A 17,172-nucleotide genomic window follows, 5' to 3' on the forward strand; every position below is an offset into this window, starting at 1 on the left:
TCAGTCTTTAACCACAGTAAAAATTAAATATCCTACTAGACAAATAATTATCTTTACTAAAGACATTGTCTTGCCTTGCTTTCAGCTCTTTTGAAGACATTTCAGATGGCTTTTAGAAGACCAAGATAATGTTTCACTAGTATTATCAGCAATTAATTTCTTGCAATTAATGAATTATATTTATCAACTTCTTATTCTCTTACTGACGTTCTTTAGTGCTTTAACTAATTTGAAGATTCTTCACAATCTGTGAGTGACTCCAGCCAAGCGGATCTCTTTGTCTTATCACTCCCAACAACTCTTTCAAGGCTTCTGGTATGAAAGTACCAGAAGTATACAACGTTTTTCCACCTTCTGTATTTAGCTGAAATCACTGGTTAAGGCCACAGGCTCATGGGACTTAGTTGACAGAGGACTATACCTAGAAAACTGGATGGAGTGTAATGCTGGGGAGAAGTTCTTGGGGTTTTGGTGGAAAGCTGGAGTTGTTCATCCTGGATAAGGCTCCAAGGAGACCTGAGTGCGCCTTCCAGTACTCAGAGGGGTTACAGGAAAGTTGGACAGAGGCATGGAAGGATAGGGCAAGGGTAAATGGCTTTAAACTGACAGAGTAAATGGCTTTAAACTGACAGAGAGGCAGGTTTATAGCAGGTATTTACAATAAATTATTTACCATGAGGAGATGGTGAGGCATTGGTATCAGTTGCCTAGAGAAGCTGTGGCTGCCCTATCCTTGGAAATGTTCAGGGCCAGGCTGGATAGGGCTTTGAGCAACCTGATCTAGAGGAAGGTGTCCCAGCCCATGGCGTGGTAGGAGGTTGGAACTGGATGGCATTTAAGGACCCTTCCAACCCAAACCATTCAGTGATTCTTTGAACATCAGACATTACAAGATGTTTATCTACTATATTTGCTTCTATTAGTTTTCTTTCCATTTTTTTCTCTGAATGCATAAAAAAATTCTATTTTTAACATATTACCCTACACAGTCTGTGTAGTAGACACAGAACATAATCCCAGGTAAATTTCCACTGTCTGCATAAATGCAGATTTTAGAAAACCCATTTCTTTAGTACATCTAATTCTATAGTTTTCTGTTCATATAAAAACAAAACCCCCAAAACAACAAAAACAAAGAACAACCCCTCCCAAACAACCAAACCCCCCCAAAAAACTCCAAAAAACCCTCAACAGAACAGTAATCTTAACTACATCTCAAAGAACAGTGGTACACAGAACTCAAATCAAAGAGTTGAAATGGACAAGTCCCCTGATCCGTCCTTGATTTCTGCTGGTTTATACTGCTATGGAAGAAAGAGAGCAAATGAGTCAAAAAATGGCACAACAGTAAGATGATGATTACAGTAAGCTGAAAACTACTATTGTCACGTGGATAATGCACAGCAAAGAGCAGTTTCCCCTACACCAAATCTTCATAATGCACAGAACCACTGAAGCACTTCAAAAATGAAGAACAGTTCCTCTGCATCCCCCATTCAAGTTACCAGAAAACACATAAGAGGTTCATGACATTCTTCACCTGTGAGAGGAATCCAGAAGTATTTGGAGGGACCTAAATGAACTAAAAGCTGCTGATAAAGGCACAGCTCTGATCACTGGGAATGGAAAGCAGGTGGCAGAAGGGAGATGCAACTGTTATTCAGCATTTACTTACCTGTGAAAGTAAACTTATCAGTACCATTACCTGTACAACTTCCACTAGTGTGGAAAAACTAATCATTTTAATTCTCAAGAAATGTATCCAAATGGACAAATAAAATATTGTAGCCTTTTAGATTTACAAAACTGCTTTATGGTTTCTGTACAAGTAATATAGAACATGATACAGCATAAAGCAGGATGTTAGGTAAAATATTTTCTATTTTGCTATGTAGGTCAGTATAAGAGGAAGAAAATAGTAAAACGGAAAGCCAGAAAGAAAATGCCGAAAGAAATTTAAGTATGAGAAAGGTGAAGAAAAAGATGAAGATATAACAGGCATTCCTGCCTGTAAGGTCAGCAAATTTATTTATTTACATTTGCTCCTACACTTAATACATTTTTTGAGAACAGTCCCTACGTCCTTGGGATTGGGAAGGTGCAGAAAGTTTGTTGCAGATCTAAAATGTGGCACACTACCAGAATCCTGGGAGAGAAAGTAATTCCTGCCTTCAAATCCAAACATAAGTTTTTAAAAGAAACTTGGGAAGCTGTATCAAAAATTTGAGGGCAAACAGCTTAAAAACTGGATTTTACATTTAATTTTATTTCACCTGAATAAAATAGTCTTATCTTTAAGTGCAACAACTAAGACTCAGTACTGAATGCATATTACTTCTCATAAAGCCTACCAGGAGTGAGTGCCTTTTCAAACTGAAGCAATTGCTTTGCATAAATTCTAAACTGTTTTATCATATTCTGATAAAAACAGGCACTCAGAGAAATACGACATGCTTATGCAAATTAAACAAATGGTTCCAACTGAACATTTCAAAATGACTTTATGCAGTTTCATGTATAACTGCTTTAACAAAATCAGTGTCAAGTTTTAGGTTGTATTATTATAGCCTTGAAAAATCAGCTTAATTCACACATACTGTTCCTAAAGACTTGGCTTGACACAAAACCCAGTGACTGTTGCAATGAAAAACAAATCAACTATCTACTGTATGACCTATATGAATGCCATCTCCTGTGGGCCAGCAGTGTTTGCCAGACACACAGCTGCCCTCCAGCCTGCTGCTGGAAGAAATTCCAACTGTGGCATGGAGAATGTCCATTGAGGGGTACCTGGATACTGGAAGCACCTGACACCACAGTTACAGGGATGGTGTGAGAAGTGATTCCACTTGAACTGGGCCCTGATGTTACAGCAGCTACTGCTCCAGCTGGGGCAAATCCTACTCCAATCTCACTGGCTTCTGGACCAATGTTCGCATGCATCGTGCCTCTGATCTCCAGCCAGGACACTTCATCCATGCCTAGGAGGACACAAGAAATGCTCACTCCACATAGAAAGCTAAAAACTCTTGATAACATAAAAGGCTCTCCCCTACATATCTTTACATATATAGCTCTTAGAACTAGTACTGGGAAAGAAAAAAATAGTCTAAGCAATACAAGAACAATATTTATTGGGAAATATGTTTACTGATTTAAATCTTAAATGCCACTGCCAAACTACGACTCTAAAAGGAAAAAAAGCACCACAGAGGTTTTAAGAAAACAATATATTCAAATGGTAGAGCTCCCTACATTATAAATGCTTGCCCACATATTTCCTTGCTAAAAAAATCAAAATACAATTTTCAATCACAAAGGCAGCAGTTTCTTTTACATTATTACTCAGCATGATGTGTAAAACCACTAATTCTGTTATACTGCTATGTCTGATTCTATAATTAGTAGACTGTAACAAAGCAGCACAGAAAACGAACTTCGCTATCTGAACTACATCTCACTCTTACACCCCTGCCTCAGTTGTTCTTTCAAATGTGTTAAGCCACATAACATTCCAACATAGTAATTCACATTAAACTTCTCTTACCCATACAACAGTACATGTGCAGGTCTTTACAAAATATAGATTTCAGACTCAGATTAAAATTAAATTCATCAGCTCACTTGTGAAACATTTAAGACTTGGCTTAAAACAATTATAAATTACAACAGCAAAACACTCTGGTATCGACAAAATCCTCTCAGGAAGAAACACCTGTCCCTGCCTGCACACCCACACTTAATGATCTCCACACACTCCTAACCTACCATAACTAAAGTATTATCAAACTTCTAGTATGTGAATGGACATAAATAACACCCAAAATACCACCTATAATCTAAAATAAGTACTTTTTAAGGGAGCAAAAAGTATTTCAGTCCAAGAAATGTCATATTTTTCCTGCTAAAAGAAAGTGGTGAGTCCAATTAAAATCTAACATATGTGGATAGATATTTAATCAGACTACAATACTTAGATCTCAAATATAGACAAAATAAACCAGTCCTTTAATCCCTCTACACAATTCTACCTTCTTTACTGAGTCTTATAAACTACCAAATGTCTCATTTTTAAGAAAAAATATAATATATAGACAGTTATTTTTTTATATATACAGGTAGTATTTTTTTATAATCTTGAACAATCTTGGTTTTGTGAGTAATTCAAGATCTAAAGCTGCTTTGTCTTATCAGTACTACTACAGTAGACATTTGCTTATTGTCAAAATACTGTAGTAACATGAGTTCTGCAACTTCTTCAGAATATTTGATTAACTCATCACTTTACCATGCCAGAACTAAAATTTAAGCAATATATATCATAGAGGAGACAAACAGAAGATACTTGAAAAATATGAGTCAAGCCTCATTCATTTTTAGATCAACTACACCAAGTAATTTCCAGCAAGTCTAGCTTTGTATGTAATCAATACACACACGTGTAGAGTCACAGAACTTAATGTTGCTTTTAAAAACTCACTTCCTCTTTGAAGAGATTTATGATCTAATTCTACATTAAACTTCGTATCAGCCATGCAAAATGACTATATAACTAGCTCAATCCATCACCCAAAATTCTTCCTAGAAAAACACAGATGAAATCTAAGAGCAAAGTTATGAACACGACATGACACTCTGACCTGACTCCACTCATTTCCACTAGGATTTACATACTGGAAGCACTATATGGAAACAAAGACAACAAGACCTATTACCTGTAACTGAGACTTTTGCCAGTGAACCAAGAGGTAACCTACCCTGGAGTTGTGTGAAAAATTTAATTAAAAATAATCACAGCTACAAAACATACACCAGATTACTTAGTCCAAGTTACACAAATATTTGTTGTCAAAAAATAAGCCTGCCTAGAATGGCTGCAGATGTGTTTTTAGCATAGCTTGCAGAGGACAGCAGATCATATCACCACTTAAATGTAGTGCAAATAGATTCATATACAGAGAACTAGCAAAAAAGTCAACTGTGGATTATTACTGAGATGCTTTTGCTATAGAGTTTTGCATTTCCTTCTTAACTCCTAAGATCGTCGTCATAACCTCCTCAGATGTATTTTTTCTACATACCTACAACTGCTCTTAAATAACCTTGTTTAGAAAAAGTATCTTTTAAGCAATAATGAAATATAATCTTTAGAGATAAGTGGTCTTTATTTGTAAGATAAACATTTCACATATCAGCTTTTGCCTGCTATTCTGAAAGCCACAGCAGGTATTCCAAGTGAGATCCAAACTAAATCTTGCTTTAAAGTTTTAGCATGCAAGCCATTGTATAAATTTTACACAAACTGTTTGAAGTGACACTGAAGCAGCTAGAAACAAATTCTTTATATGCTTTGATGTAATTTAAAATGCTTTTCCACTATATGACTGTGTAAGTGCCTACAACTTCATTACTAGACAATTGGTATTATTTGTTACAGTAACTTTTAAAGGAGAGATTTCTTGCCTCATTCCCAAGACAAAGAAAGGCCTGGGCACTGGCTTATGTGGAATAAGCAAGAAAACAGATGCTATGGGTGGGGAAATCCAAATTAAATGAGGCAATAATTTTTACCTAAATTACTTGAAGGGAAATAAGATTGATAACTCTCTTACATACCTATACTTTTGATAAACACAATGAGATGCATTTATACATCATGTCTACTGTCTTATGTTGTTTCCTCTGTAGAGTTTCTATCAAACTTAAAAAAAAAAAAATACAATGTATTAATGCTCATTTTATAGATTCACAACACAGAATTTAACATTCAAGAGAATTTAGGTTTCTTTTTACTGTAATAGGCAGTTAATTTTCATATAATTCCACATTAAAAAAAAAGCAAGAAGACATACAAGCAGTAATTCAAACCCTCTATTGGCTTATGTGCCTCTGTATATAAAAACTTGGTCAAATAATTTTGGGATTTTGGAAACCACTGTACAAAGAAAAGGAAGAAATTACCAAGGAGAATGCTTCTATACACGCTGGTTATTCAGTGTATAGTCAAATATCACTTAATCAAGGAGAGGGGGCAATATCTAAAAGTGAACTAGAAAGTGGCGTTTAAAAATCAGATCTAGCTCACAGTATTCAGCAAGCTGATATTCTGTTAGCACACTTGCCCTATACATCTGCAACATCTGGCCCAGCGAGAACATTGCAGAGGAACACCCAAGGAAAACTGCTACATAAAGCCTTCAGTGTACTCCACAATCCACTGTAAGATTTGATTTAAACTATCATAACAAGAGGCATCTTCTCATAAAAAGACAGGCAAGCCCAGCTCTTTCAGCCAACTGCTTGCACTATTAGCTCAATCATGATACCAGATACAATTACAGTTGCCTCAGCACTGTGCCAACATCTCTAGCAGAAGAAAAGGATTCAGTACTACAGTGATACTACAATAAAAAAATAAAAACAAACCATTTTTATTAATGCAAAAAAAATAGGATTCTAGTAACATGGACTTTCCTATGTGCAACATCCACATAATAATCTGCAGAATGTGCATTATCAAGCAGTTTATCACATGCATTTGCCTACTAACCATTCTGCTGGGCCAAATTCCAAATTTTCAACTCTGAACACTTCAGAAAACTGTCAGGTGATTTGGTGTCATTTCCACACATATAACCCAAGCTACACCACTACTAAATTAGCATTTCCCTTTTTATTCGAGTTTCCTTCTCCCACTTCCCCAGCATATTTATATTCGCGTTGACACACAGTTGTTGAGCAAAGTAGGTAACATTTTCCTCAGATTCTCAACAAAACCACGACTGTTGTTAACATCTGGTTTTAAACCTAGACGTGTTTAAATGTAACAAAAAACTATGCTTTATGTGTAAAAATGGTAACATGGCATAATAATTAGATTTCGAATGCATTCATATTCCACATACCTGAAGAGCTACACCATCAGCTCACTGAAACTATGAAGGCCTAATCTCTCAGTGGAGAAGCAACAAAGAGAAAGTAAAATAAACCTCAAAGTATCTGGTTCACATATAGCCTATAAGTGAATATTACGCGAATTAAGAGTTTTGCCGATTCTTATTGCTCATACACATCTAATTGCTCAGAAAAAAGCATCCCGAAATCAGGTGATAAGAACCTCTTTATCACAACTCAAACACACTACACATTTTGGTATTAAGCCATCTTGCTACAAACTGTAAAACAGAAGAATATAAACCGTCCCAAAAATATTAATTTTCTCTCAAGGAAATAGAAGTCTGACCTTAGGAAATGCACGAAAGAAAACCATGCCAAAACAAAACCCAAAAATCTTTGCACAATAACTGCCATGGAGATTAATCCCAAACTGTTCGCTGTACGGACGATCCACTTAGGACAGGAGGTATTTTCCTCAACTTTTTGTTATTGTGGTCTGCACAGGCAGGTTTGAAGCAGAATCAAACCCTGCCGCTTCATTGTGTTCTACCAGATACCAAAGGCATTTGGCCTTCTCGCTGCACTCTCAGGAAGCGGTTATTACCTTTAAGAACACTAAAAAAATAACACAAGTTTTTCGTACGTTCGAACAAAGCCAGTGCGATCCCAGCCACGCAATGGCCCGTGGGGTCCGAGCGCCGCCCCCGGCTCCGCTCCCCGCGAGCCGGAGCCCATTGTAGCCCCAGCGCTGCGGCCGCCCCCGTATGCCCCGGGCCCCCGACGCTCTCCCAGGCACCAACTCGGCCCCGCACACCCCTCCGGGCCGGAGTCGGCTGCCCCCGGGCCCCTCCGAGCGCACAATGCCGCCCCTCCCTCCCCCGGCGCCGCCGCCCGTCACGGCGCTCGTTCCGTCCCCACCTCGGCGCCGCTCCCGGGCGGACACAAAGGCGGCGAGGCCGCCGCGCAGGCCCCGCGCCGCCCGGTGACCTGCCACAACATGGCCCCCTCCCTCCTCCTCCTCCTCCTCCTCCTCCTCCTCCTCCTCCTCCTCCCCTCCCTCTCCCCTCCCTCGGCGCGCAGCCGAACCCGCAGACAAAAGGGGGCTGGAGGAAGGGGGGCCCGCCTGCCCGCTCCGCCCGCCCGCGGCCTTCCCAGCGCGGCGCCGGCCCCCCGGGGGTACTCACGGGCTGGCTGGCGGCGATGGAGCCGGAGCGGCCGCTGGGACACGCCTGCCCGCCCGCCAGCCCCTTCCTCCTCCTACTCCTGCCGCTCCCGCTGGGCGCCGCTCCTTCCTGCCTCCCCTCCCGCCCTCCCGGGGCTCACAACAACATGGCGCGGAGGGACAGGGACAGCGAGAGCGCGGCTGAACCTCCCCGGCCGCTCCCCCCGGCCGCCGCCGCCGCTCGGCCCCGCCGCCCCTGCCCGCCCCGGCCCCGCCGCGCCTGCGCGCCCCGGCCCGGCCCGCGGGGAGGCGGAGGGAGGAGGCGGCGGGCCCCGGCCCTTCCGCCGCGCATGCGCCGCCGGACGCCCCTCAGCGCGGGCACCGCAGGAGGGGGATGTCCCCGTCCTTGTCCTTCCTGCCGCAAGGCAGGGTTCGTCTGTGGCTGAGTGTGTTTGTGCTCACTTTCATTTACTGTCTCCAGGTCTGGGCTCCTCAGTGCAAGAAAGACAAGGAGCTACTGGAGAGGGTCCAGCGGAGGCCACAAAGACGATGTGGGGTCGGGAGCATCTCGCGTATGAGAAGACGCTGTGGGAGCTGGGCTTGTTCAGTCAAGAGAAAACAGAGAGGGATCTCATTAATGCATATAAGTATGTCAAAGGCAGGTGCCAAGAGGATCACAGAATCTGCTGAGTTGGAAGGGGCCCATCAGGATCAGGAAGTCTAACTCCTGGCCCTGCACAGGACATCCTAAGAGTCACACCATGTGCCTTAAAATGTCCAAGCGCTTCTTGAACTCTCTTAGACTTGGTGCTGTGACCACTGTCCTGGGGAGCCTGTTCCAGTGTCCAGTCCCCTGACTCCACTTCAAGCCACTCCTTGGGTCCTGACACTGGTCACCAGAGAGAGGCAATTACTACTTGCCCCTCCACTTCCTCCCATAAGGATGCTGAAGACTGAAAGGAGGTCTCCCCTTGGTCTCCTCCAGCCTGAAGCACCTGGCTGGTGCCAAACTTCTAAGGGGTGCCCAGTGACAGGAGCAGTAGCAATGAACTAAAACACAGAAAGTTCCACCTCAGCATGCGGAAGAACTTTACACTGAGGTTGGCAGAGCACTGGAAAAGGCTGCCCAGGGAGGTTGTGGAATCTTCATCTCTGGAGACATTCAAAACCCACCTGGACACATTCCTGTGACCCTGCCTTGGCAGGGGCTGGACTAGATACTCTTCAGAGGTCCCTGCCATCCCTAACAGTTCTGTGATTCTGTGATTTTAGGCCTTTCAGGAAGTGTGGCGGTCGGAGGTGGTGCCCACCTGAGGGCCTGGGAGACAGAGGGGAAGCAAGGCCTGTTTGAGGGGTCCCCAGTGGTCTCTGGTGACTCCCGAGGTCTCCATACCCAGCACAACCCCTAGGATGTGCATTTGCATGTGTGTGTTACACCAAACAAAAACGCATCTCAGCAGTTACTAATTTATTAGTTAACTGCTGTGCTAATAGTTAGTGTGGTGATTTTGGGCAAAGAGCCAATTATTCCCTTCCCCTCAGAGAGGTAAAGATGGGATCACTGGTACAGTGGGGTGGTGCTGTTGGTACAGCATACAGTTCTGGTGCTGGTAAGCATTGCCAGTGCTGCATCTTGATAACCTCACTCAATAGGAGCATAAATTCTGCATATTCAGCAGCCCCTAAAAATTAGAGGGATCTCTGCCTGTCAGCGACATTTTAAAACACGTATTTCACAAGAAAATCCCTTATTGTGCCTCTTTGCCCATTCTTCAAGAGCTTGGTTAGAGAGTGCTCCATTGCAGGAGACAGTGACAGATGCCGTCCACAGATCAGAACTTCAGACAAAACCCAGCTCTGGGTGCTGCGGGCAGTGCACAGTCGCTGCTGCTGAGCCCTTGATGTGTAGGCAGGGAGGAGTCAGGCCCTGCCTGTCGCAGGGACTCCAGGCGAGCTGGGCTGCAGGAATAGCACCTGTATTGGTGCTACTGCTGGCACAGCAGTTGTGTGGATGTCTGTGACTACCAACTGTGTTCTTAAAAATAGAGATGTCTCAAAGGAGAAAATCCTGACTGGTTTCAGTATTTATAGACATGGCTGAGAACATAAAAGTTCCCAGCTCCTGATAAAGATAGAAACATTTCTGCAAGAAATTAAAATGATTTCTCGAGCCTAATACTAGTCAGCTAAATACTCAGATATCTGCAGCCTGCTGCCACTTGCATGGCTAATCTCTATGATCCCCAGTGTCCCATCCCACTGCCACCTGGGGCTGTCTCCAGGGAGGCTGCAGGGCTGAAAAGCCAATTCCTGTGCTTACTGAAGCGGGAAGGCCTCTTAAGTCACAGCCTTCAAGCAAGCCCTTCCCTTCATGCAGACCAGCTGGAACTGAAGGAAACCCTGTTATGCTCTTGGCATCCTGAACACTTACAGCAGCTGGTCTACATTACACCAGCTCTCCAGCTCTGACCCTTCTGGGGACCCTGTTTGTCCTCAATAATTCTAATCAGTGTTTGTATAAAGCATCAAATCTTCACAAAGAACTCAACATGCATTTGATAAGCATAAACTTGAGTGATTACCACATCGGTGTGCTTCCTAGTGTGTTTTTTCTCAGAAAAACTCAACTGGATCATGAAAAAGGAAAACGTTTAAGTGCAATCAGTTTGTGATTTGATCTGATAAATACAATTATTTGATTATTTTCTGAAGTATTTTTCTAAAAAAGAGAGTAAAACAATTCTACCACCACACATCTCACAATTTAATAGTGGCACTAAAGTTTTTGAGTCATGCTAAAAGTGTTAAAGAAATGCCTTTCTCTTTTACCTTTATTCTGAGTGGAAACTTTAAAAATTCTTAATGCTTTAGATAGTTTTACTTGATATCAGTCCATTACAAAATGTTTTTCCTAGCTATTCTTCTTTTTAAGGGTATGTTAACAGCTGACAGGGCTCTGCTTACACTCCAGACATTTCAGATAAACTCCTTTAACGTAATTATGCTTTGTTTTTTCTGTGAATAATTATCCTCAATGAAAAATGCTTAATAAATATACAGTTTAAGACAGTAGCCAAGGATATGAATAGCCTGGATGTCTTTGCCTTCCTCCACAGTCTTCCTCTGACACCTTGGGTAAGGCACTTGACTGAGAAGCACTCACAGAAACCAAAAGCTGCAGACGTAACCACCCTCACTCAGCTAGTGCCTAATCATGAAGAGGTCTACATTCTCTAAAGCCACAAACCTAAGGACCTAAAACTCTGGACATAAAAAGAATTTATCCTGCTGTGCCATGACATTCATGTTCCCCAGCAGTTTTGACAAACAGTGCTGTTGGATCTATCAGGGTAGCAAATAGTTAACCTGTATTAATTAAAACGAAGGTATTCCTCCATGAAAATGAAAATGAAACAACTAGGTGTGGTAGACACTCTCAAACCATCTCCACAGAAAACGAAGGTCCCTGCAAAAGCCAACACTCTTTTAAAAAAGTGTGCGACATCCTTCACTCTCAGGATGGAGAAGCACCCAGACTTGATTCCTTTGCTCAAGATTTACAGGCATGACTTGCTTCGACAGAGTCCCCAAAATCAGCCGCCTACTTTGGCTGCCCTCTGCTGCAGCTGGGCTGTTCTGCAGGGAAGAAGTCCCTATCTTCGTCTCAGATCTTCTGCTTAATGGCCTTGCTGGCCATGCAGTCAGAGAAGCACAGAGTTGTTTGGGTTGGAAGGGATTTAATGACCCTCTTGTCCAAACCCCAAGCCTAACTATCCCCGTCTAATCCCCAGTCTAGCTGTCATCCTACAGTTTAAGAGGGGCAGTCGTGGATGTGTGAACCTCTGAATTCTCTGAAACAACAGTTGCAGTTTCATGCATTTGCAGGAGCAGATCCCATCCTGAAGTTAACTTTCCCACATCACCACTGCATACCAAATCTAGGCACCCAATGCATTGGGTTATGCATTCCATTTTGTCAAGAGACTTAAAACTAATTAATAAAATCAATGAGTCTGAAATGCTACAGTCACTAGACATGCTGCTAGATGCATTGCTGCAGGATTTTTTTTGTATTTCATGTTTTAGGCTGTCATTGACCATAATACATAGGAGAGTTTACTGCAGTAAAACTGTCCCAAGTGAGCCAAGCGTCCCCTTTGGCTAATCTGTTCCCAGAGCCTCAGAGAAACAGGCTTAGGAGCTGCAGGCTCTTTTCACAGCAGGACTTCCCCATTCATGCATCCTTTTGCCCCACCATTGCTTCACAAGCACAGCCTTTCCCTGCAGCCATTCATGTGCTAAGTCAGGGCTGATCTTCTGTTCTATTGCTTTTGACCACTAACGTGTTAATTAACTCAGTCTCTGCAGCTTGTCCTTGTACTGATACAGTGGTCTGAAATCCCTCACTCTTCACAGCCTGTCTCAACCCTCTCTTCTGATATGGAAGCATTTGACCTACATTATACAGCTGCATCCGTTGTCCGGTTTTAATGTTTAAAATGACATGTTTTAAGCTTTTTATGCCATGTTTAGGAAGAACTCTTCTAAGTTACTTATCCTTAAAATTTCCCATTTAACACAAAAATTGGTACAAAAAGGCCTTCCCCTAATATTATTCCCATAAACCCATTTGGTTTTTTTACATAAAGTTTCACCAGCTTGCATGAACTAGAACTTCTCTGTATCTTCAAAAATGAGGAGCTGTAGTGCAAAGGATAAACTAAAAGAAAGATCTGCAACAATACTTTGACTTATATAATTTCATGTCTTAGGTTCATTAACACCCTTCTGCCTCTTGCTGTATCAAATATTGATCCTCCCAATTGCCAAAGATTTTTCTGACAGGGCTCTGAACCAGCAGCCTTAACACCAAGTGGAGTTTGCTTAGGGTGACATTTGGACATCTGCAGTCATCTCTGCTCTTTTGGTGTAATCACTAGGCTATAATTTTTTCTTCTATCTTAACTGCACCTGAAGCTCACCAGAATTTCCTGTTTTTGTACAGTGTCAAGGGGGGCCAACCGCAAGCAACAAGGTGACTGGACACATAATTTAAATAAAAAAATGGAGCACAGCTGTATTAGCTCAGAGCTAGTTCAGACCTCTGTTCTGACTCATAATTATAGCTTGAAGACATACCCACTGGCCCCCATTTCCATGCAAACCTCCTCCTGTGCCAAATATGCCTTCCAAGCAGCAAGGCGTTGCACAGTGAGTAAAGAATGCCAGACACAGACTGAGGAAGGGAAATTCCATCTTGCTTCCTGAGCATAATCGAAGTGGTTGAGTACTGTAATACTGAAAAGTTATGCCCATATTACATAAATAATAGCAGTGTATTCATACCTCTGCTTACCTTTAATTATATCTGCAGGTTTTACAGACTTCTAAAGTACTTCTTTTGTTTCTGATGCATCCTACTTCCTAGGCAGTTAGTCAAACACAGAAAAAAACAAGTAATTGAGCTGAAACAATGCGTTTTCAAACATTGCAAAATTCAAGTTCCTTTTTTGTGAGTAAGCTCTCCCTCTCTTGCAGTAGAGGACCCTTGTCTTCAGCTAATCTGTTATCAGGGCCCAACAGCTGTTTGTGCATCCGCACCCCCAGTGCTGGGGTGGGGACCCAAGGATGAGCTGGCATCTGGAGCAGAAAATGGAAAAGGCAGGGTGAGAGGGAAGAGAATTGCTTTGTTTCCCTGTGGGAGCTGCTGGGGGAGGAACCCACTACCCAGGCAGCTATACCTTTTCTGTCTCTTTGACACTGGGAGCAAAGAGCTGTGCAAGGGGGAAGCAGAGATTAGCTCTTCAAATGGGAATAATCAATTTCCATTCCCCTGGCACAGGAAAAGTAGGCACAAGACCACACCCTGCAGTCTGTGGCTTGCTTTGCCTACTGGCTTGAGCTAGCTCCAGATGGAAATCCAGTTTGGCTGGAAAACTTCTTCCCTCGTAATACATTCTGTTAGTGGATTGCAAATCAGGAAGTTTATATGTGTAAATAAGAGTGCCTTTACACTCATTTTGGCTAAGGACTAAGAATTAGAGGACATCAACTGTAGATGCATTCAATTTTCATTCAAGAGAACAATACTACTTAAGAGTGATTCCTGTATATCTGTGTTACATAATGCTGACTGTGTCACTGACAAGGGTGATTTAGGAGCTATGATCTCTAGACCAGGAAGAGTCCTCCAAACCTTTTATAAAGCACAGTTCTTTTCTTCATGCAATCTCAAGGGAAAATTTACCAAATGGAATGAAAACCTGGTTCCCGTCTCCCACATATACTTCCCCTGGAAGGCCAAGAAAAGATGCTTAATCAATTTCATTGTTCCTTTTATTTATACCTATTTTCAGCTTTAACCAAAACATTCAGATGGGAGGAATTAGTCTCAACACATCACCATCTTCCCAAGATCATTAGTTTTTCTGTTGGTAAAAATGCACAAGATGAAGCATTAGCTGGAAAATACATGTCTGTTGCAACTTCATAAAGCACCAGAGATGTTAAAGACTGTCATAACTTACATGACTTTTCCAGGCAAACACTGTTTTTTCCTTTATGTTTGACGGAGTCTACGGGATGTTACAGTTACACAGCATTAAACTTACTCTCTTGTCCTAGCTCTTTGGGAAGCTAGGCAGTATCTGGTATGGAGACTGACTGAGCCCCCCTGACTCTGGCTAAGCTTAACCCAGGAGATCAGCTTCACAGGGCTGGAAGCATGGATCGCCCAGAGCCCATTGTACAGCTTATAGCCACTCCACAAAGAAAATGCTTTGGACATGTAGGGACAAACCCTGCCCTCTTGCTGGACCTGACTGCGAGCTGAAACACATCCCATCCCTGCGTGGGGGGAGAGCAGTGCAGGGGTGATCTGCCTCACACGTGTTGACAGCAGCAGTGCCAGGCAGGGATAAGGGACCCAGCCCCACCCTGCGTTCCCGACTGTGACCCAGGGAAAGCAAACAGGCGGAGGCAGCTCACAAAACTTTCACCAGCTGCTGCAAGCGACGTTGCCCTATTTTCCTTCCTGGCTGTTGTTCTCCACTTGCTTTTCCTAGTCCCCTAGTAGTAGGGCAGGTCCTCTGGTGTGCCACACTACTACCAAGGCTGGTGCTTCCCTCACTTTTGTGATTAAGAAGAAGAAAAGAGGCAGGTGGACAAAGAGCCCTTCAGTCCTCGGGGTTATTGGGAAGACATTGTGGCAGCAGTGAGGCAGGCTGGGGAAGGGAGCTGCCTTCTGTGGGCCCTAAATGTCTCTTCTGGTCCAGGGTTTCCTTCTAAAATAGGGATAGGTTATCATGAAGTTTTAAAGGAATTCAGTTTTGTACCTGCAGTTACTATGTCACCTTTTCACCCAAGGAAAACTGGAATTACTTGTCTCAATGTTATTACGGTATTTCTGACAGCAATTGTACAGAGGAAACTATTTTATTATAGAATTCACCTAACAGAGTGAATATAGAATTACAGGTTAAACTCTAAGCATGTGTTATAAAAGTTTATTTTAAAAATAATAAAACTGTCTTGTGTTAGTGAAGGTATTATTGTGTATTTACTCAAAAGCATAGGAATGCACTTCAGTGATTAAATAAAATTTTGGCATGTTGAAGTTCTATTTTTAATCTTGTTTGATAGAAAATTTTCATGAAAATGTTTATTTATGAAAATAAATTACAATGACATAACTGACATTACAAATGTCAGTAATGACAGCACTCAAATGGTAATGATTCTGCAAAACAGACTGTGTGTAAGACAAGATAATCTAATCTTGAATTAAACTTAATAAATAAATAAAAACAAATCCAACATTAAAAAGGAGTTCTTAAGAGTACAAACAAATGCAAATAAATTATAAAGGCTAATTCAAGGTATTGCTAGGAAAAGAAAACAGGACAGATTTTATGTAAATATACATATGTATATACACACTGTATACATATATAGCTGTAAACCCAGGAAATACAGAATGAAGGAAGAAATTTGTATAATTTCCCTCAGTTGCTGGAAGTAAAAGTACCAGTAGCACTTGATTGAATAGCTCAACCTGTGCAAGCAGTGTTGGGATCAGTGCTTTTCCCAAGTTGTAATTATTTCTTACCAGCTGTGGTTCTCATTTAATCAGTGTTTCATCTTACTCCATCAGTATCTTCTAGAGCAGCTAGTATCATACAATCATTAAGGTTGGACCTCCAAGACCATTAAGTCCAACCTTTGACCAAATACCACTGTGCCAACTAAACCCTAGCACTAAGTGCCACAACCAGTTGTTTCTTAAACACCACCAGGGATGGTGACTCCACCACTTCCCCCTGCATCCCATTCTAATGCTTAACCACCTTTTCAAGTAAAGGGTGAAAAAACTCTTCCTGATATCCAACATGAACCTTCCCTGGTGCAGCTTGAGACCATTTCCTCTCATTCTCAACAGTCTTTATTATCTTTCACAGTGGTGGCTAGATTGAGTTCTAGCTGAGCTTTCACCTTTCTCATTTTCTCTCTACATGACCCAATGACATCCTTGTATTCTTCTTGAGTTGCCTGTCCCTTCTTCCAAAGGTCATAAACTCCCTCTTTTTTCCTTTTTTTTTCCCCTGAGTTTCAGCAAAACCTCCCTATTCAGTCAGGCTGGTTTTCTTTCCTACTGACTAACCTTTAGGGTGAGTCACATAGGGACAACCTGCTCCTGAGCCTTTGAGATTTTCTTCTACCTGGATCCCATTGTTTTTAAGGCGTGCAGTATGGCACTAGCAGCTTATTCTTGAACACAGTAAGATAACTAAATAAAATATTCAGTGTGTAATTGGAAACATGGGATACCAAATACATTTTAATAAAGAATATCTATAAAACAAAAGCAAGTCTTTCAAAGTTTAATAGTTGCAGAATGAGAATATGCTGAGCTCTTGCTGAGCAGGAACAGGGAGGCTCAACCTCAGCTGCAGGCTGTCTGCAGACCCAGACAGGGAGCACTAACTCAGCTCATGGTAAATTATTGGGTTTAAGATTCACTCTTAACCCTCCAACTTCATCTCCTCTATTGTAACATGGCAGGGAAAGGCAGTTTCTCTAAACATAAACAAGCTCAGTATTAGTGATTATTCTTA

General features: G+C 42.0%; 1 protein-coding gene across 12 annotated transcripts in view; it reads right to left on the bottom strand.

Moving 5' to 3' along the window:
- Positions 1-13,513, bottom strand: part of PUM2 (pumilio RNA binding family member 2) — a 74,922-nt gene extending 61,409 nt beyond the window's left edge. For 2 of the 12 annotated variants that reach the window (XM_014251431.2, XM_014251428.2), the window contains exon 1: positions 2,791-2,967. In XM_014251431.2, coding sequence (XP_014106906.2) covers positions 2,791-2,943 — 153 coding nt within the window. In that variant the 5' untranslated portion in view covers positions 2,944-2,967. Of the gene's footprint in view, positions 1-2,790; positions 2,972-7,815; positions 7,897-8,081; positions 8,271-13,415 lie in introns of those variants that run through there. The other 10 variants (XM_014251432.2, XM_014251430.2, XM_088053940.1 and 7 more) reach the window with 9 other exon arrangements.
- Between the last annotated feature and the right edge of the window lie 3,659 nt (positions 13,514-17,172).

Source organism: Pseudopodoces humilis, chromosome 3, assembly GCF_049639895.1.
Source record: "Pseudopodoces humilis isolate 2021_Gansu_Grassland_sample_001 chromosome 3, ASM4963989v1, whole genome shotgun sequence".
In the NCBI taxonomy this organism is placed as follows: Eukaryota; Metazoa; Chordata; class Aves; order Passeriformes; family Paridae; genus Pseudopodoces; species Pseudopodoces humilis.